Here is a 20,920-nt window from a genome sequence, read left to right on the forward strand (position 1 = left end):
ATCTAGATCGCAATAAAATGTGTTGTTAATCATTTTATAATGTTAAGATCCCATTTTCTTTGATCAAATCTCTTAGCATCACATTTGGATGAATGCAAATAATCCAGAAGTTTACCCATTAGCTTTTGTATGATGAATATTCAGTGTCGCTGTATCATCGTGGCACTAATGTTAATAATAACAATAATAATTAAGATTTTAGACACTGAGTGATCATGGGTCAAAGGGATGGATACCAAATATGAGTTTCTATGTACATAATTACAAAAAAACACCTTTCCCTAATAGATTAAATAAATGTAATGTATCAATTGCAACCTGCACGTGAATGCAGCATTTCACCCATGAAGTGTTTTCTGTGGGTATTCCCATATGACGTGAACGCAGCACCCAACGACAGCAGGCAGAGGTGAAAAGTCTGGATCATGTTTTCATTCCAGCGGAGGCACACTTGAACGGCAAAGGACCTTGTAAATAAAGATCAACAGGGCGGTTAGAAGAGCACGTCGAGGTTCTGTCACAAAGAGAAGACATTGATGTTGTGTTTAGCCAACCAGCTAGCACAAGCTGAAATTTGTTAGCAAGCTAACGGAGGACCCTGTTAGCTAACCGCCACCATCATCGCTCCTAGCCAGCTGTGCATCGCCCAGTCTTGCTACGATGGGAAACACAGCAACTGCCAAGAAAGGCAATGAGCAAGAAAGCGGTGAGTACCTGAAAACCATCCAGCTAGCCTGTTAGCCTTCTAACGTTAGTTATTGTACAGCGTTAGCTTGCTTATGATCAAGTCAGTGGAGAGCAGCTTTAACAGTTTTTGTCCAGGATGGGCAGACAGTACAGGAACATGGGCTGCAGAGAAGAACCATCTTTGGTAGGGCAGTTTACAAGGTGTGTTTGCTCCCTCGTAATGATTCCTGTTTGCTAATGTCTCATGGAAACTGTATCACAGATTATGAGGAAGCTAGCTAATTACTGAAAGGGACATATGGGCAGATGGCACTGGTCCTCATCTCCTTGTTTAAGGTTTCCCACAGCAGTAAACGCAATGAAACATCCTCGACTCAACGAAATGAAAGCTTTTCTAATTCTTTAACGTTGTCACATTATCCTTAGTTTACCAAGGCACCATGTTTAATCTCCAAAGAGTCATTATCAGCTGCTTTAAACCAGATAACATCAGCAAACACTGGATTCTACAAAAGCTGCAGTACAAGGCCTGGTCACTGCTAACAACAGGTACCTGATAATGACTAACATACAAGTTGACTAGGAGGTTGCTTGATGTGCTTACATCAGGCTATTGGTGGTAATAAACAAGTGGTTTTGGTTTCTAGTGTTGCTTTGGTGTTTCTGCAATAAAATTGTCAGCAACAGTTTCATCCAGCCTGGTTAACACTGATGTGTGAAGTGAGCTGTCAACGAGTTAACCGTAAATCAAAATCTTATCACTGCTTTATTACAATGACATGAAGCTGTTGTGTTGATGCTGTGACATCACGGAAAGGTAGCTCCCCTCCTTGTCAGATTTCACCTGTTGAACAGTAGTTTGGAAGTGCTCCATCAGTAATCTGAAAGCAGTACCCACAGGGAACTATGTTGTGTTTAGGGTGCATTTGTCAGTAATGACCGAGGTAATCCACTAAACTGTACCATGCCTAGTAGTCTGTCTGGATAGCACTGATCTTGACCTGCTTTCTGATTGGCAGTAGTCCACACAGTCTCGCAGCCCTGTGACTCAAGCCACCTGTAGTTTCTGCAGGGAGGGGCTGAGGGTTGTGTACAATAACACTGTGACGCAGGCAGCAAGCTGCAGAGACACATTGTTGTTATACATGTACAGTTATTTTGTCATTTAGATTTTTGTTTACATTACAGGTATTTCAATATCCAGAGCAGCCCAAATTGTCGTAACTCTTAAACAAACCCGCTTCTGTAGTACACTACATGCAACGTGAGGGTCAATGTGTAAGGGTGATTTTTAGCACACAGGAAGAACTGCATTGTTCAACATCACCAGCAGAGAGCATGATAACCTGGAGATCACTTCTCTCCAAGTCGGTCAGTGGGTGTTAGCAGGCGTACAGTTTTCTTATCAGCACTGAGCATGAATGCACCACAGCTGTGCAAGTTTTTTGACATAATGTTACAAGGCTAGCATATGTGTGTGTGCTTTGCTTACTTTTTATACCTTTTGTCAAAATGTCACCGTTTACATGGGGGACTACTGAGTGTTTTCAAAAGACACAATACAGTAAAAGTAGACATGTCGTTGAAACTGAAGAGGAGGACTTGAACAGGAAGCTTGACTTTATGTGGTTAGCCAAGTATTGCAGTGCACTTGGCTGCATACAGGAAGCTAGTATCACTCACTGGTCTTCAGATGAAAAAAAACAGTTATTTTCCTGAGAGCCTGTACACTCACACATTGAGAAATTTGTCTCAAAATGTCCCAGGGTTCCTTTGCCAGCCGTTTTTTCCACAAATATTGTAAGAACAGCCAAGAGAACAAAGGACAAGAGAGTGAGGCGCCTTCTAGCTCTGAGTTCATCATCGAGTGGGATAAGTTCAGTAAGTGCAGTGTTTTGTTTTTACGCTTAAAATGTGTCGGCCACCCTGAGTCTGCAAGCAGGATGAGCTTGCCGTTGCAGTTCATTATTCGCAGGAAAACTGATTTAGATGAAGTGGCATTCTGAATTGTATGAGTCTTTTAATGGGCTTGGGAAGTCTTTAAGTTTGATTGTGGGTTTTTTTTTGTTGCGTTTTGTTTTTTTGGCTCATGTACATGGTTGTTCAGTTGGTCATCACTAGTTTTTCAGGTCTTAAAACTTAAAGCAGCAGCCTGGTTTTGCAATCTTTGTTGTTTCTCCTCACCTTCCTCATCGGGTTCACAGTTGCTGTATTTGCACGCATTGTTGATCCACCAGACACATCAGTAAAAGCAGCTTAGGCATAACAGTTTGCAGAACAGGCCATTTGTGGCGCTTCAGTCGCTTACATCATGTTAATATCTCTGTGCTGTCATTTTGTGTACTGTTTCTCAAATTTGAAATGTTTTTATGTGTGCTTTTTACAATGTCTTTTCAATCACTGTTGTTTTATATTCTTTGAATCAAAAAGTTGAATCAAAATAACCAAACTACATGCTGTGCAGAATCAAATGAATGTGAACAGAAATATTGTATGTATATAGCGTAACTATATAACACAAATATATTTGATGAAGATGCTGCCCAGCAGTACATAAATACCCTTGACTATTTGTTTTACATATTTTGGAAGAATGGCAGAAAGAATTTCTCTAACTAAAACAGTCTTTTTGTTTTAGTGTAAAATATTTGAATCAGGTTTAGCTTCTGTCAGGTTTTCTAATGTTGTCTTCTTCAGTGTCATTTTGTTGTGTGTTGCATTTAATCCACTTGAATCTCAAACGTTCTTGTTTTAAGCACTTCATAAATGTTTCTTCCTCTCTTTCTCTTCTCCATCATTTCCATCCATGTGGGTGAATGTTCCTGCAAACCCTTGGTGAACTGTAGAGATTTTTGGTATGCTTATATTTTGCATGAGCCATCCTAAGTCACAGAGAGAACACTTATTCTGCTGTGTAGGCAAACAAGCCTTGTATTATCATATATCTAAATGCTTTTTAAGGTTGAGTTTAATCAGGATAGTCTGCTAATATGCAGTTTTGACATATACCATAAAGACAATAGTATTGGGACACCTGACCATCACACCAGCAAGGACTATAATGACATCTAAATACACAGATTGCTTTGCAGCTGTAACAGCTTCCACTCTTCTGGGAAGGCTTTCCACAACATTTTGGAGTGTTTCTGTGGGAATTTTTGCCCATTCATGCAGTAGAGCATTTGTGAGTTCAGGCACTGTTGGATGAATAGTCCTGGCTCACAGTCTCTATTCCAGTTCATCCCAGAGGTGTTGGATGGGGTTGAGGTCAGGGCTCTGTGTGGGCCAGTCAAGTTCTTCCACACCAAAGTCATCCAACCATGTCTTTATGGAGCTTTGCTTTGTACATTGTTGCCACAAAGTTGGAAGCATAGTATTGTCCAAAATGTCTTGGTATGCTGAAGCATTAAGATTTCCCTTCACTGAAAGTAAGGAGCCCAACACAACCCCCGAGAAACAACCCCATACCACACTTGAACTCATAAAGAAGTGTGTCCCAATACTTTTGTCTATACAGTGTATATAGCTCTCCTTCAGTGCTAGGCATGCGTTTAAATCAGCAACTGCATACCAAGTGCAACACCACTTAGACGTGACTCTGTGACTTTTGACATCTCATGTCTGCTGTGACTTTCACGATGCACTGTCTTTCCAATGCTTGCACCTTAGTCTCAGTTGTGTTCTATGTTTTGTCTTTGTTTCTCTGCCCATTATGACCCCACCCCCCTTACTCCCACCTACTCCTGAAAGAGATGCAGAATAGCTTGTCTTTGAATTGGCCAGCTCTGTAAAGTCCACAAGAGCTCTTTGCATCACTTTATTAATTAGAATTTCCTGCTTAGACGTGTGGTTTTGAGTTTGTTTGTTTTGTTTGTTGTTTTTTTAAGGAGATATTTTAAACTGTTTTTGCTTAGTATAGTCCTGCACCCCCACTACTTGACATTTGCCTGACCTCAGTGCATTTCCCTGAACATGTGAACTGCCTTTATTTATTTTCCTGAACACGTTAAACTGCCCCGGTTTATTATTTCCCTCAACATGTGAACAAGAGTACCAAAATGCCAATTGTGAAATCACACTTTTGCCTCTTTTTATAGTGAAAGAGTTCTTAGCTAAAGCCAAAGAAGATTTTTTAAGAAAATGGGAGTGTCCGCCACAGGTAAGTTGTTCCAGATTCTTTAAGTTCCCTTTACGCTCAGGACATTTTTTGAGATAAAATGATTAGGCATTTTGTTTGATAGCGCTTAGCCACTTCCTGCCTCAGATCTGTTGATTTGAATGCTAACTAATTGCTTAACTGTACTGCGTCAGTAAGAGGCATTTGTTGAGTTTTTACTCTGTGCTACAGGAAGACAAAATGTCCTTCTTGTGGCACCTAAAAGAGCTACAGTTACACGCTCGCTCACTCACTCACTCACTTCTGTTGATAATGTGTTTCCACAGGGCACAACAGGCCTGGATGACTTCGATAGGTTCAAAACTCTGGGCACTGGCTCATTCGGGCGAGTTATGCTCGTCAAACATAAAGAAACGAACCAGTTCTATGCCATGAAGATCTTGGACAAACAAAAAGTAAGCAAGTGAAAAAACAAAATGCTGTAACTAAATGAATGCGGTGCGTCTCATAAAAGGAAATGGAACATTTCCTCCCGTGCACTGCCAGCATGTTATCGTCAGAAACCTCAGAGACGCTTTACACGAGAGTTTCGATCTGTAAATACTGATATGAGAGTCGTAGGAGGGGGGTTAGTGTGTCCTCAAAGAGTTGCTCTTGTAGCAGTACTCTGTTGCCTTGAATTTCACACTGTTGGTATAAGAGCTAAACCTGTCTGACTTTCTGTTTCAGCTGAACTGCTCAAAGACTTTTTTTTTTCCAAGTTTACTATTCATTTGGCTCCTTTAACTGTTTCTTAACACTTTGTATGCTGAACTTTTTGAACTTTTTCTGTGTTCTTGCATTTTTGGATCCCAAATGTTACTAATCATGTATATTTCATATTGCTGCCGACCATTTCCCAAAACATGCCATACATGTACAGTTTTATGCATGTGTTTTTACTGCCTCACAGTAGCCTTTATTTTCCATTTAAAATTTACCATTGTGTGGTAATGCAGATAAAGCCGATGTGGTTGTTTGAGTCTTTGACTTCTCAGTCTCAAGAGCCTTTTTAAACCAAGGTTCTAGCAAATTAGGACTTTTATTTCTGTGATGTTTGTGTTTGGTTATTTTTAGTCGTCTGACTCATGGATGCAATGATGTCAAACACCTGACTCTCAAGTCTTGTGTGTCCGAGCTTTTCACCAACTCGTGAATGCACCAGATTGGCAGGCTTGTCAAATGAATTGCACTTTCAACCATGTGACAGCAATGCTGACAAAAATAAAACAGATGTAGTACGATGTTCACTCTGATGGAATATCTATCTTGAGCAAGTTTAAAGTCTGAGGAATTTGCTTTTCACATCTTACTGAAATGAATGGGAGTCAAAAGCTGACTGACAAACACATAAATGAAAAATAATGCTGTCATTTAAGAACCCTCTTTTTGCAGTAGCTTTGAAATTTGGCAGACTTTTCCCTCAGAAATCAAGAAAAAGTTGATGTATTTTCAAAATCTTGTAACATTCAAAGTAACATACTATGCTTAACACACCCTTAATCCTTCTATTGTGTTTTGTTATTTTCAGGTGGTGAAGTTGAAGCAGATAGAACACACACTAAATGAAAAGAGAATACTGCAGGCTGTCTCCTTCCCCTTCCTCGTCAGATTGGAATACGCTTTCAAGGTACACGCTGGCACCCACCACTTACTACCAACCACATGGTTACCACAATACCAGCATTTGTATGTTTCACCAAAGACATTTCATCTGACCGGGTGGTTTTATTTCCCATCCAGAAGAGCACATATCAGTTAAAATGTGATCAACTGTAATGCCCCCACTTAAAGGTCTCTTGCTTTGATTACCAGGACAACTCAAACCTCTACATGGTGATGGAGTACGTGCCTGGTGGAGAGATGTTCTCACACCTCAGACGTATTGGAAGGTTCAGGTATAGTATTTCGACTTTTACATTTTATTTCAAGTATTGTATTCAATATTTGGAATGCTGAGGCGGCTAGTAATAAATGGATAAGAACTTGCCACAATGTTCAAGTTGCTCACTGTGGTCATAATTGTAAGGTGGCTGCAGAAGGAGGCACTTGTTTTCGTATATTGCACCAATGTCTGACCTTCCGCCCTCCCTTTTTTCAGTGAAAACCATGCAAGATTTTATGCAGCTCAGATAATACTCACCTTTGAGTATCTTCACTCCTTGGACCTCATCTACAGAGACCTGAAGCCTGAAAACCTGCTCATAGACCAACATGGGTATATCCAGGTACACAGTCTACGTGAAGCTAACACATAGGACCTAGAATTCTGTTAATGGTTTTGACGTGTAGCACATGATAACTTTACCCTTATGTACTTGGTTTTCTTAACACACTGTTATTGTTATGTCTTCAGGTCACAGACTTCGGTTTTGCCAAAAGGGTAAAAGGCAGGACTTGGACATTGTGTGGAACTCCTGAGTATCTGGCTCCAGAAATCATCCTCAGCAAGGTGAACCTTTTATACACAACACATGTTTTTACATTGAACTAAGTAAGTATTAGAACAGTAACGTTTTTTCATTATTTTGGCTCTGTGCTGAAGCACACTGGATTTTAAATGAAAACAATGTGGTGTGAGTGCTGACCCCCTTTGAGGGTATTCACGTTCATATCTTAAGATCAGCTTTAAGAACTGTAGCCCTTTTTTACGTGTAGCATGCATGCAGGCAGCACAGTGATCATAAACATGGTCATCTCAGACATAACATGGGTTGACAAAACAAACAGTAAGTTTCTGTTGTCAAAAGGTAAATTTTGTCCTTTCCTAAATCACCTGACCACAGTTCATCTGAGAACATATTTCACTTGTCATAGAGACCGGATTTAAATCATAAAGTCTTTGAAAAGAGCAAGAACTGCAGTTGGCTGCAGTTTAGGCTGAGTAGATCATCATCGGACAAGATTTGTCTGAGCTAATATCTTTGGGTCATTTACATCATCGAAAGCAAAGGATTAGCGACTAAATAATTACCTTGAATTATGCATTATGTTAAGCTGTCCAATTCCTTTTTGTGTCCTAAAACTGGGGGATTGTTTATGAAAAGACATCCTGTTAACTATGCCACTCAGATGTTTGCTGAAAGTCACTCGTTAAAGAACAAGGGATTTTTTTTCTGATTCTTCCAGGGCTACAACAAAGCTGTGGACTGGTGGGCACTTGGAGTTCTTATCTATGAAATGGCTGCTGGTTACCCTCCTTTTTTTGCTGATCAGCCTATCCAGATCTATGAAAAGATTGTGTCTGGCAAGGTATGCACATAATCACACAAGTCTTGGAGGTTATTATAAACATTTTAATGCTCTGTCCTGTCAACCACAAGCATCAGCTTGGCCTGGTGCAGTGTTTCTTATGGCTTTTAAGCATATTAAATTCAGTGGTTGAAAAACGTGACTTTGTGTTGATCGTGCATGATAATCCATTGTTTCCTTTCAGGTACGATTCCCCTCTCACTTTAGCTCCGACCTGAAAGATCTGCTGAAAAATCTGCTCCAGGTGGACTTGACAAAGAGATTTGGCAACCTGAAGAACGGTGTGAATGACATAAAAAATCACAAATGGTTCTCCTCAACAGACTGGATTGCCATATACGAGAGAAAGGTAGACATTTATTGTGTCACTGAAACCAGAGACACGTTATGTCATGTTTGTTACTGTCCATCATTTGGTTTTTGTTCTTAAAAAGTCATTATAAGATCATAAACCACTATTTTCAAAATCTACACCTCCAAACTAGTAAAAAATACCAGTCAGGAGACAGAAATTTACAGTCAGTTTCTTATTACATCCTGAGATCTGCCATATTGGAAGAACACTGACACTAATAAGTAGAATACAAAAAATAGTACAACTTGTAATACTTAAACAAAACATGTAACATATATATATAAATAAGTAATTAGAAAAAATACCTATTTTCTTGTCTGCTCTTAGGTTGAAGCCCCCTTCTTGCCAAAGTGCAGAGGACCAGGAGACACAAGCAACTTTGACGACTATGAAGAGGAGGACATCCATATCTCACAAACAGAAAAGTGTGCAAAGGAGTTTGCTGACTTCTAGTGAGTGGGCAAGAGTCCCCATCAAGGCTCACGTGTTTTGGGATATTTGCACTCTCCCAAGGGTTAAGGTGGAACAGAGTCCGTCACGTGTCCAATACAAAAGCCTCGTTCCTTCATTCCACACAGCTGAATGAGGTCCTTCTTGCCATGATCCTACGTGCAGTTAGCACTAACCTTTACACAGGCACATTATGCAGACACCCCTAGTGCTGCAACACAAAAATACTAGACCACGTTTTCATCTTTTGTCTTTTTTTTTTTTGTCTTTTTTTTTTTTTTTTTTTTTTTAAATTTCCCCACCTTTGAAAAGCCTCCCTCTTCCTTATTTCAAATCAAATAATTAAAAGCAACATGAAAACTAATATTATGCCCATTTTCAAATGGCACAAAGAGTGATTGATTGTACTAGCTGGTATTGCACATATTGTGATTTAAGCTTTGGGAAAATAGAAGGGATTTTGGAATTTTTCTAACATTGAGTTTTGCCGTTTATCTGTCTGTTAAACACCTGAGTGTGTTATAGGGTTTAATTTTTCATCATGAAAACTTTAACATTAGCCATTATTCATCAGGAAAGGTGTGTTTGTGCATATAGAAATATACGTATATGAGACATACGATTTTCGGACACTTTGTGTTGTTAAAGCATGACCAAAATTCAAACAAAGAAAGCGGTTTAGTGAAGGAAAAGCTACAGTAATGACTTTTGAGTTTAGCACTCATTCACATGTGATCAACAGTGACGAGTGTCATCTGTATGAAGCAGAAACTTGTCAGTGTTGTATTAACTGATCAACTGAAGCATTTTTTTATTCATATCTGGTCACAAGACATTTCCTTTTACCTCAGACTAGTTGTGGTATTCAGTGAATGGAATGAGATCGTTTATTTTTCAATTACACCTCTGTTTCACAAGAGGGGAAGACTGAAGGGGTTTTAGTATGTCACTCCAAACAACAGCTCATCTGTTTTTGGACAAAAATGTGTTTGAATTTGAATTGACATGCGTTTTTGAATAACAGAAAGATCAGTTTGTTGCATTGTTTGTTTTTTTGTTTTTTTTTTTGAGTACGCGAAGCAGCATTTATCACGTGGACGTGTTTTATCAATTTGGAGTTGCTTTTCGATTTTGTTTTGAAATTGTTGTGCTTCAGCTAAGCACCCTGAAGTCATTGTTTAACTGCCATATTTGTTTTATTTTCATTTTGCATGTTTGTTACAGCAATGTCACACCGAGCTAACAGTTCCCTGAAAGTGTTCCCTTTTTTTTGGTTTTTTTTGGGTTTTTTTTGTGGTTTTGTTCTGTTCTCTTTTAAATTGTTTCAAAACCTGGGACACCAATACATTAGATAGACAATTTTTTAACCGAGTAACATATTCCTCTGGATAACCACATTAAAGCAAAATGAAATAATTAACCTTGGAATAATAACAGAAAATTGAAATATCATAACCTTAAAGTATTCATTCATCTTGGTCACTTGTTGGTTGAAACATAGACTTACCTCAACTATAGCTTGTAGTTTCTTTGCATCCTTTATTTAACCAGTTTGTACACTGTGATGGAGCGATATTTGCTCTTTCTTCCTCGCAAAATTGCTCAGGCAAAGTCAGGTCAGTCACAGAACGTTGACGGATGAAAATGTTACAGATTTTTAAAGGGAATAAGGTCAAGAGTTTGACTTTGAAGAACATTTTTTTCATTGTTAACCTTCTGTTAAGTTCTTGTCTACACATTTTTATTATGTATTTTCTCCCTTATAAGAAATATAAGTTTGATGATGGATTTGTCTGTACTGGGCACCATTCATTTCTCATTGAATTGTGACACATTTCCTGTCCTCGCTGCTGAAATGTGGTCCCTGCCTCCACAAACTCCTCACAAGCGTGACAGTTTGGGATGTGCGATTGGGTCAGTGATCAAAGATTCAATACCTACAAGGCCAAAGTGTCCACTTGTTTCACTTCCAGATGTCAGAAAAGCCACGATTGCTCCTGTGTCTGTGAATCCTTTGATTCTCTAGAAGTGAAGTTTGTTTCTGCCGTCCACTTGGAGGTCAGAGTTTGAGGTCATTTCTGCAGGTCGGACACTCAGGGTTGTGGGGAAGATCCAATCATTTTATGTCTTATTGGATACAATAATGCATTTGTTGACAGTCTTTCAACCTCTTAAGTCTTCTGAAGCTTTGACCATTATTTGACATGGTGCTCAAGTGTTTGTAGATAAGAAAAATGCAATTTAATCAAGTTCAACAATCTTAAACAACCAAATGTGAAAAAGCTTTGGGGACTGAATGTTTTTTTGTTTTTTTGTTTTTTAAAGTACTTATGTACTGTATATGGATATTGGCTTTGCCTGAACTCTGAACTTTTTTTTTTTCATATATTAAGCACATGATGTAATATGTTATTTAGCCCCAGATTCATTTGAAAAGGAACAACTGTTTCATATGCTATTTTATTTATATTAGAGATGTCTAAACAAATTTATTTTAAATGTTTAAACCTACATAGTTGTCAGTATATATGAAACTCCAATTGTTTTGGTCACAAAAGTGTTATAAACAGTCAATATACTGGATTATTTATTTTTACAACTTTTCACAATCGCCCCTGTTAAAAATAGAACATTTATAGACCGTTAATAAACATCGATGCCTCTCATGCCTATTTAAAATTGTAGCCTTTGATCTAACTTATTTTTTTTCTCCTAGTTTGTTTTATTTCTCTTCTTAGGTAAATAACTAATAAAAGGGAATCCAACATAAATTTCACAATCTGAAGGGGTGAACAGAATGCAATTGCAGAATCAATGAGGGTTTGTTTTTGTTTTTGTTTTGTTTTTTTAATTTGGACAAACTTTGTAAGCTACACCAGGGACTTCAGCATGTTTCAGTCCAAACTGCCTGTGTGTAAATCTTCCAGAAAGTGTGTAGGAAATCCACAGCTCTTCTTATGTGTCATTTATCCCCCATGTGTGTAATAATGTTTGTCATATTTGATGTAAATGATGGCACTTTTCCCTGAGCCACCTCACACTCCTGACTGAAGGAAATCATTTTATGCGTTCTTCATAGCTAGTCACACATGCCAGTATGGGATCAATAATCTGAAATGTGTCTGTATTTAGTTTGTGGGATATTTTGCACATCATTTAGAAGGCTGACACGTTTTTTGTTTTTGTTTTTTTTTTCCCACCTGTATTTACTTGTGTTTGCAAGGGGAACATACTTTGCTGTAGCAGATTTTATGTAACAAAAGATATGTCACTATAATAAATTCTTTTTATTGAAAGCTATAATTGTTGGTGTTCATGTTGCTGTATGTGTAGTCATTATACTGATGTACAGCAGGTGGCTGATGGTGCTGAACTACAAACGAGGTTAAAGCGGGTTTTTAAAAAAAACTTAACTTCCCATGATGCTCCGCTGTCACGTGGGCGACGGAGGCTAAACCGAAGAAGTGGGGCTAGTTTGCTTGATTAAATCTTGATTTTTAGTAAATTCGCATCGTCGTTTCTGTAATTGTAAAATATCTCAGTGATAAATAGCTTTCTGTTATGCAAAGTGCGTGTATAGCGTGGATGAACTGTCGTTGCTAAGCGGGAATCATCTTAAATAAGGTAACTGTTAAATTTTGTATTAGCGAAGCCAGCTAACTGTTTCTGTTAGCTTAATACGAAATACGAGGAGGCAACGTTAGCTATTAAAGATGAGGTGTCGCCAAATAGCTTAACGTTAGTGCTGTGTTGTGCAGTATTTAATTTCTGTTTTATATTGTATTATTGTGTGTGGGTCAGTTAGGCCAGTATCAAGTTGTGTGTCATGTTGTTCTGCTATTTTTAATCCAGTTAACAAACAACGTGAGTTTGAGGTCGTCATTTTTACACACACGCACTGCAGCTCTTACCGCTGTCAGTGATTAAAATGGTATTAGGGTTAGCTTTGTTGTTTGGGTGATGTAGTGGTTGTAGATGCTCTTTTTTTTAAAACACTGTTTTATTAACCGCACGCTGTTTTACTGTTATTGCAGCGAAGACATCCGGTGAATGTCAAGACTACCAAAGAGAAACAATGATGATGTTTGAGCTGCCAACCCACTGAGTTCTCCGAGAGAAGACATCTGATGAAAACTTACTGCAACGTGACTGACTGAGTAAGAAACTTATCTAGCTCATTATAAATGAATTACTGGTTCCCCCCAAAATCGCAAGGGTTCTATAAAAACAGAAGCAATCATACTTACATAATTTCTGCTTGGAAGTATCCACAGCTTGTATAATCAAAAAGTCTTAAAGGATCAGTTCAACCCCGGAATAAACAAAAGAACCTGGTTTTCCTCTTACCTTTAGAGCTGTTTATCAGTTTAGATTGTTTTGGTGGTTTTTGAGATACACTTTATAGACCAAAATTATTCAGACATACCTCTTTGTTATTGAATTCAGGTGTGGTATTATCTCCAGTAAATGAAAATGTTAATGCATATCTCAGCATGTAAAAACTTTTTGCACAATGTTATGCTTCCAGTGTTGTGGTAGTTTGTCTGTGTCCCAGTACACAAAGCAAAGTCCGCAAAGACATGGTTGGATGAACTTGACTGGCCCACACAGAGCCCTGACCTCAAATACATCCAACATCTTTGGGATGAACTGGAATAGAGATTGTAAGTCAGGCCTTTCCATCATTAGTGCCTGACTTCACAAATGCTCTACTGCATCAGTGGGCAACAGTTCCCACAGAAACACTCCAGAAACTTTGGGAAAGCCTTCGCAGAGGAGTGGAAGCTGTTATAGCTGCAAAGGGGGGACTCACTCCTTATTAATGTTTATGTATTTAGAATGCAGTGTCATTAAAGTCCCTGTTTGTGTAATGATCAGGTGTCCCAATACTTGTGTCTATATAGTGTATCAGCTGCAGAGATGTCTAACTTCTTTCAAATATAATGGCTCAAAGTGTCAACAGATATGTTGGAAAATCTCAACAACAATGTCTCTTTAGAAGTCATGATCCAGTTTCTCAAGATAATCCACAGATCTCGGGCCTTTTCATGTAAGAACTGAGGAGGACACCATTAAAGTTTACATCTTGCCCTGTCGTGATTGTGAGCATCTTGTCCATCAGTAGATACATATTTCCTTCTGTGTGGTGATACAGTGTAGCGCAGTAGAACAAGCATAGTGTCTACATGAAACCGCTCACTACAATGTCTTTACATTATCTTGTTTAATTAGGTCATGATTTCTGGAAAGAGCCTTTTCTGTTGAGTTTTTTAAATGCATACATATACAGTTTACATTTTACTGTCCCTCAGACCCTTTGATAGTTCATATGTTGTGACCAGGAACTGGTTAAATTAACACAACAACTCTAGATAGAGATGAATATACCGTAAAAGATGCGTATGTTTTTAAGTATTTGTATGTTTTGTAGTTTTCTATGTCAAGTATGTCTAGAATACTTGACAGGCTGAATAATTTGTATAAAATGAGTCACAAACCAGATATATGTTCGGATATGTTTAAGTGTTAAGTGTAAATATAATAATAATTATAATAATAACAATCTTCAGAATCATGATCAGAATAGTGAAAAAATGTCCGAGGTGACCACCCCAAAATGTTTTGTCTGACCAACAGTCCAAATATAACCCAAATATATGTGTTATATAATCCGGTGAAATCAGAAACTCCTCGCGTTTGATAATTTGTCACCACAGTGTTTGACATCTTTTATTGACAAAAATAATTTTTTTCATTATCGGTTCTGTTTTCTGTGAATTGTCCAATTGATCACCTAATCATCTGAATTCTTCTCTAAGTTTCTTAATATGACAAATGTCAAGTTGAATGATTGGAATATGTATATAACATTATTCATAAACACCAAAAACATTTGGGTTGAAGTTATTAAATGTTGCAATGCCTGCTTTTAATTTGATTATTTATTATTGTATTGATTAACTTATTGCTCTTCTTTTTTTTTTTTCTATTAAACAGCCGGCATGGAAGACAAGGCAAATGGCTCTGTTGACACCAAAAGGTATCATTTCCAGTTTCATTGTCATTTCCAAGACATTGTTTATTGAGGTTTGGGGTGTACTACGAAGCAAGATTAATGGGTTTGCACGGTATGTTAAGTTTAAAGCTTAAAGCCGGAGTTTTCAGTATCAAGAAGGGTGTTTGTTTTCCTGATTGGATCACCATGATAATTTATACTGCACACCTCACTGGGTCCAGAGGATTTTATGTTCAGAATTTTGGATTCAAATTGGCTGTAAACTGCACTGCTGCTATTTCACTAATTTTTTTTCCTAATATATTCTGTATGAGAGCTATAGATCCCCAGCTGAGGGAATATATACATGAAAACTTGCTGAGCTGAACGCATGTTGTGTCTCTAAACAAAGCCATATAACTGCATTGTTTTTATTGTTGGTCCATGCTGTTTTACACTGTTGTCATTGCACCAGTTAGAAAATTGAATAGCATATTGGTGTTTCTGACAAAAAATATTAAATCAATCAAATTTATTTCACTTTGATTCGACCAACAACCGTGCATCTGTCATTTTGGGACCGTATCAGACCTAATGCAATTTTTTTACGTTTAAACATGATGTATCAAGTTTAAAAGCTTTACAATATGTAGCTTTCATGTTCGAAATAAATGGAGATAGTGAGAGTGCATTTAGTGGTAAAAGATCATTTTGGATTTACACAATCAGCAGTTTTCTGCCAGCATTCCTCTCGTGCCTTATTTGCAACAACAGTCAGTTTTTGCTGTATTTTTGTTTTTTTTAAATATATATTCTTCATAGCTCACTATTATAACAACCTGGTCCTTTTGACTGCAGTAGGCAGCACATGTTTGGTCTGTTTTGTGCAGAAGAAGACCCACCAAACACTCCTTTTTATGGGAACACACACACACAGCCTGAAGCAGAAAACCTAAGTTAACAAAGTTGATAACCACTGTTGTCATACACGTTATCGCTGACTGGGGTTTCAGGTTTTGTTGGGCCAACTCAACAAAGAAAGCCTGACTATATTGAACTTAATTCATAATATATCCCCAGCAGTTGTTACAGTTGAGTGTACATTCACATTAAGATGCATCCGTTGCCTGTGACCCCGCAGCCCAGTGGAGAACGGTCAGCTGCCGGACCCTGCCAACTGGGGGGTCGCAGATGTCGTCAATTACTTCAAAGCAACAGGGTTCGAGGAGCAAGCCACAGCTTTCCAGGATCAGGTTGCATTGTTTTTTCTGCTCAGAATTCCTGTCACATGGTGAAAACAAACTAGGATGTCAGTCAAATATGTCTCTCTCCACCTGACAGGAAATCGATGGCAAATCCCTGCTCCTGATGACACGTAACGACGTCCTGACGGGGCTGTCGATAAAGCTCGGCCCTGCACTGAAAATCTATGAGTATCACGTGAAGCCGCTGCAAACTCAGCACCTGAAGACCAACGCCTCGTAGCAGGACGGGCCATCAAAACACCCACCTCAGTGACAATCATCGTGTCAGGAGACCACAGGTTAGATGCCGCTTCACAAAGACTCCTCTGGCCACAGTGGCACCTTAACAGGATTTGAATGCTGTATGTTTTTTATAAACGTGGACCCCAAAAATGGGTGCACATGGAGTCCACTCAGCTGTTTACCCTTTCAGCCATTCTAATTTTTGCTGCTTGAGATATGTATTTTTGTGTTTTATTTAAAAGAAAGAAATTTGAGGAGGATGTGATTTGTGTGTGTGTGTGTGTGTGTGTGCGCGTGTGTGTTCATGTGCATATGTGTGTGTTTGTGTGTGTGCACAGTGAATTAACCTATGTTGGTTTAAAAAGAAAAAAGGTATTTGTATATAAGATGATATATAGTTGAAAACTGTGTATGTTCTGTCGTACCTGAACACTTTCACACATGCAGAAAATTATTCTGCCGCATCCTGTTTTGCCCTAAAATCAGTTTTTATGCTCAAAACTGCGCAGCTGAGTCCATGAGTCAACCTTAGCATGTAACAATGAAGCATTTTGTTTTCCCAGACACAAGGAGCCAACCTTTGTTCTGCACACCTTCATTATCTAGGCTCAAGGCTCTTGATATGAAAAAAAATTATGTGTATATATTCTTAATATGTTTCTTACCTGTGGTGCTTTCAGCATTTTTGCAAAGACAGTTGTATTGAAGTGTGTATGACTAATGTATATGTGCAACATAACACTGGAGTTTGAATATCTGATTCAAAGATTTGCAATAAATGGTGCTCTTTTCTCACCAAAGAATAATTTTAGTTTATGAATTTATTTATGGTTGTTTTCTCTTGTTCATTATTTAAATTGCATTACACATACACATTCCATGGTCAAAACTTTGTTCTCGATTTGATATATATCCCAGCAGCAGTATTTCATCTACAGCTTGGCTTGCTGTTTCCTGCATACTGTCCCTGTGATGTTGCCTGAGGGGTTGTCCAGGGGAAGAAGAACCTGTGAGCAGGAACAAAATACACGTCAGTAACCTAGTAATTAGTTATGTTACTAAAGGATGTAAAAGATTAGTTGTAATAGCACAACTTACTTCATCTTTGTTAATGAGGCCCATTTTTGTCATGTCTATGGTGAAGTAATGTTGATTGGGCATGACCATCTCTATTTCATCCACCTAGAAGACAGAATGCTCATGAGTTTAAGTAACCTAACAGTCTCAACTCAGGTTGTTTGATCGGATGTTAAAAGAAATGGCTTCCATTTCCTCATCTGCATGATACAGTGTTTGCAAAAAAAAAACAAAACAAAAAACGTAAGGCTGACAAGTTGTCAGCCAACAATGTTCTTGTCATAAGTATTTGTAGGAAACGTTGGATGCAATGACCAGCAGATTTTAGCCAGATGTAAATCTTTTGTTCTAAAATGTGGACTTACTTCAGGAATTCTGGCCAGGACCAGAACTTGTGTTTCATAAAGGGTCTTCTGCACAGAAGGTGAGTACTCTCCACGATCATAAGGGCCAGCAAACTTCTCAATAATCGTCTCCTTCACACACTTCCTGTAAGGATGATCAAAGTGTGTCATTGTGAGGTTTTTCATGAAAGCTTCTATGTTGAGAACATTGTATGGCAGATAACGTTAGGTTCCATCACACCATCTGCAACTAAAATGTTTCATGAATACAGTGTTCTTCATATGTCTTCAACAGATAATTACCACGCAGCATCAAAGTCGGTATCCAGAATCTTGTTGTAGCGCCATCTAGAGTAGACAGAGGTGCAGAAACACCTGTCCTTGCTCTCTTGCAGAGTTGTGAAGCGGTCTCGCAGGAAACCCTCAAAGCCGGATTGTGTGGTTTTCAGCACCTTCATGTTCTTCACCCCACTGTGAACCACTGGGATGCCTGTGTTGGGCACAGAGTCGGTGAGTAATCAGGAGCATTAGGGTGTGTGTGTGTGTGTGAGTGTGTATCTGTCGTGCTTACCGTTGAGATTCTGTTCAACGTCACAGAAGCGACAAGCTTCTGGGCTGTAGATAAATGCGTGAGCGTGCTCCATCCCATTCTGAGAACAAAAATGACAAACTGGGTGAAAATCATGTTTTATTGTGGGTGTTTTGCAAAATTGAACAAGTGAGGGGTCGCAGATGATGTCGTGAAGAAGATCTGTTGAAGGTGTTTTTGGCAGCTGTTTACTAATAATGATGGCTGGATTTCATCAGCTCTTGTTTTTGCTGACCCACCAGTGGTGTAACATTGTGCTCTGATGATACAAAGCATACTGAATGAGGTGAAAAAGACTTCAGCTATTCTTTGGTATGGTATCATTTGTTCCACTTATGCTTTTAAGAACTAAAATATCTGCCATGAAAAAGGCAAAGTGTTTTGAAAACTGCATTTTACCTTCTCCAGTCTTCTCCACGGAGCCTCCTCCATTTGAACTTTGACCCTCAGCACATGGTTGAAAGAAGTCAGGAAATGATGACAGATATCCAGAGAAAACTGCTCAATGGTCTTTACCTGGACAGATGTGTATGACGTGAAAAGCAGAGTGACAGGCTGTAAGCAAAACCATCTCAAAAAAGACTAGAGAATAACACGGTTATTCAACAGATGCATGAGGAGAAACTTAAACAAAAGTCAACAGAGGTTGTTGTTTACCCTTGATTGCGTGTGTTTGTGTTGTGGCTTGGCAGGAAAAATGACAATTTTAGAAGTTTCATGAATGAACAAATAGTATTAACAGGTTTTTAACCCGGGCAAAGACACTGAATGTAATTTCTTTATTTAACAAAGGGGAATCTTTATAAAATTCAAAATTCATGCAATGTATTTATTACAAAGGTACCTTTTTAAAAAGCACAATAACAAGACGTACAGTCTCTTTTCACATGAGAGTTTGATGTAGCTTCAGCTAGTTAAATTTGATTGTTGGCAGTGGAGTTAAAGAAGTGTTGTGATCAGTGCAGAGAGCGCTGGGTGTAGTGATTTATAGCTGCGTTGTAGCTGTGCTCGTCATCCTACCCCCTTGATCTTGGCCAGGGCATGGACAGTGTTCTTGATGGTGTCAGTGGGGATGATGTCTGAGTTGTCTCCTCTCATATAATCCTTGCGTGATTTGAGTGTGAGCTCCACGTCAGCTTTCAGCTCGATGATGGAGTGGTGGCTCCCCTGTCTCCTGATGACCAGCACCTTCACGGCGTTCTTGCCGTAGCCTGTTCGCACAAACTCGACATTCTGCACAAGATAAGAAACACGTCACAAACACGACATGTTTCCACTGAGCAAACGTGTTTGGTGTCAATAAGTGTCCATTTTTGCTGGACAAAATTATGAAATAAACTGTGAATCTAAAATGTTCTGCATTTAGAGTTAGCTGATTTTGCTTAGTGTGTTTTATGTATTTAATATCTAACTAAATGGTCCATAATGGCACAATTATTTTTCCAACATTCATTGGTACCTGTAATGTGTTTGTAAAAGTTGCAAAATTCATTAAATTTGAATAAATATTGTTGTAGAAACAAAATATATGCACATTTATTATTTTAATTAAAACCAGTCGTCTCACTGTGATAATCTGTTATCCATAAGTGAAAATAAGAAATTTGAAGTCAATAAATCAATATGCATCGAGAGAAATATGTTACTGTTAGTTAACAGCATCAGGGTTTGACAACAGCTTTTGATTTAGGTAAGTTTTTTTTTTTATTTTAATGAAGCACTGGCTTGTTTTTGCAGACCACGGCTGACCTTGTGGTTGTTTACTCCAAAAAGTTGAGCTCCACTGCTGAGTCATTTCCTTCTAAAAATCTTGTTGCATGTTTTAGAATTTTATATTATGACGTGATGACAGTTACCTGATCTGAAGCAGCTGACATGGTGTCTTCCTCTCCTTTACCTGTTGTCCGTCCGCCTGTCCTCAGCCCCTGCACCGTCGCCAGCGGGAAGCGTCTCTGCTGATGAAGGGTGATTTTGTAGAGAGGGTGGTGCTACCTTTGCACTGAGGCTATTGGAAGTTGTATGAAGTTCAACCTGTTTTACCTGTAGTTACACACACTCTACAGACAGGGGTGTGTGTGTAATTATACACACTCTACAGATGGAACTGTGCAGACATGCCCACAAACACATACTTTTGACTCTTATTAAGTGATCCTACATATTATGCAGGATCACAGAGTTAAAAACATACACTATATAGACAAAGGTATTGGGACACCTGACCATCACACCAACAGGGACTTTAATGACATTGTATTCTAAATACACAGACAGCTTTGCAGCTGTAACAGCCTCCACTCTTCTGGGAAGACTTTCCACAACATTTTTGAGTGTTTCTGTGGGAATTTTTGCCCATTCATGCAGTACAGCATTTGTGAGGTCAGACACTGATGTTGGACAAAAAGGTCTGCCTCACAGTCTCCATTCCAGTTCATCCCAAAGGTGTTGGATGGGGTTGAGGTCAGGGCTCTGTGTGGGCCAGTCAACTTCTTTATGGGGCTTTGCTGTGTGCAAAAAATAGACTGCCA

The 20,920-nt window shown here is 38.7% G+C and overlaps 3 protein-coding genes across 5 annotated transcripts; 2 read left to right on the forward strand and 1 right to left on the reverse strand.

Moving 5' to 3' along the window:
- The first annotated feature begins 361 nt into the window (after positions 1-361).
- prkacba (protein kinase, cAMP-dependent, catalytic, beta a) lies at positions 362-12,203 on the forward strand. Of its 3 annotated transcripts, XM_046391663.1 has the most exons (11): positions 362-706; positions 3,534-3,542; positions 4,785-4,846; positions 5,131-5,259; positions 6,375-6,473; positions 6,659-6,741; positions 6,945-7,071; positions 7,200-7,295; positions 7,973-8,095; positions 8,280-8,444; positions 8,778-12,203. In XM_046391663.1, the coding sequence occupies exons 1-11, from the start codon at positions 661-663 to the stop codon at positions 8,901-8,903; spliced, it is 1,065 nt and encodes a 354-aa protein (XP_046247619.1). In that variant the 5' UTR covers positions 362-660; the 3' UTR covers positions 8,904-12,203. The 3 variants fall into 3 exon arrangements, with proteins under 3 accessions (XP_046247619.1, XP_046247620.1, XP_046247618.1); XM_046391664.1 differs by lacking the exon at positions 3,534-3,542; XM_046391662.1 differs by lacking the exons at positions 362-706; positions 3,534-3,542 and adding an exon at positions 1,860-2,568.
- Positions 12,204-12,308: 105 nt separating this feature from the next.
- On the forward strand, positions 12,309-17,188 carry samd13 (sterile alpha motif domain containing 13). The gene is made up of 5 exons (XM_046391667.1): positions 12,309-12,524; positions 12,935-13,057; positions 14,898-14,940; positions 16,037-16,148; positions 16,237-17,188. The coding sequence occupies exons 3-5, from the start codon at positions 14,903-14,905 to the stop codon at positions 16,378-16,380; spliced, it is 294 nt and encodes a 97-aa protein (XP_046247623.1). The 5' UTR covers positions 12,309-12,524; positions 12,935-13,057; positions 14,898-14,902; the 3' UTR covers positions 16,381-17,188.
- On the reverse strand, positions 17,186-20,406 carry uox (urate oxidase). The gene is made up of 8 exons (XM_046391666.1): positions 20,249-20,406; positions 19,413-19,625; positions 18,792-18,908; positions 18,375-18,453; positions 18,107-18,293; positions 17,825-17,948; positions 17,481-17,564; positions 17,186-17,389 (listed from the first exon to the last, which is right to left on the reverse strand). Exons 1-8 carry the CDS (start codon positions 20,267-20,269, stop codon positions 17,315-17,317), a joined length of 900 nt encoding a protein of 299 aa, XP_046247622.1. The 5' UTR covers positions 20,270-20,406; the 3' UTR covers positions 17,186-17,314.
- Positions 20,407-20,920: the final 514 nt, after the last annotated feature.

This window comes from Scatophagus argus, chromosome 6 (assembly GCF_020382885.2).
Source record: "Scatophagus argus isolate fScaArg1 chromosome 6, fScaArg1.pri, whole genome shotgun sequence".
Classification (NCBI taxonomy): Eukaryota; Metazoa; Chordata; class Actinopteri; family Scatophagidae; genus Scatophagus; species Scatophagus argus.

Coding starts and splice junctions, on each gene's coding strand:
- uox (XM_046391666.1), bottom strand. CDS start 20,269: ATGTCAGCTGCTTCAGATCAG. Junction 19,626..20,248: donor TGTCAGCTGCTTCAGATCAG/GTAACTGTCATC, acceptor TATCTTGTGCAG/AATGTCGAGTTTGTGCGAAC. Junction 18,454..18,791: donor CGTGGAGAAGACTGGAGAAG/GTAAAATGCAGT, acceptor TTTTGTTCTCAG/AATGGGATGGAGCACGCTCA.
- prkacba (XM_046391662.1), top strand. CDS start 2,445: ATGTCCCAGGGTTCCTTTGCCAGCCGTTTTTTCCACAAATATTGTAAG. Junction 6,742..6,944: donor AGACGTATTGGAAGGTTCAG/GTATAGTATTTC, acceptor CCCTTTTTTCAG/TGAAAACCATGCAAGATTTT. Junction 7,072..7,199: donor ACCAACATGGGTATATCCAG/GTACACAGTCTA, acceptor TTATGTCTTCAG/GTCACAGACTTCGGTTTTGC.
- samd13 (XM_046391667.1), top strand. CDS start 14,903: ATGGAAGACAAGGCAAATGGCTCTGTTGACACCAAAAG. Junction 14,941..16,036: donor GGCTCTGTTGACACCAAAAG/GTATCATTTCCA, acceptor GTGACCCCGCAG/CCCAGTGGAGAACGGTCAGC. Junction 16,149..16,236: donor CCACAGCTTTCCAGGATCAG/GTTGCATTGTTT, acceptor TCCACCTGACAG/GAAATCGATGGCAAATCCCT.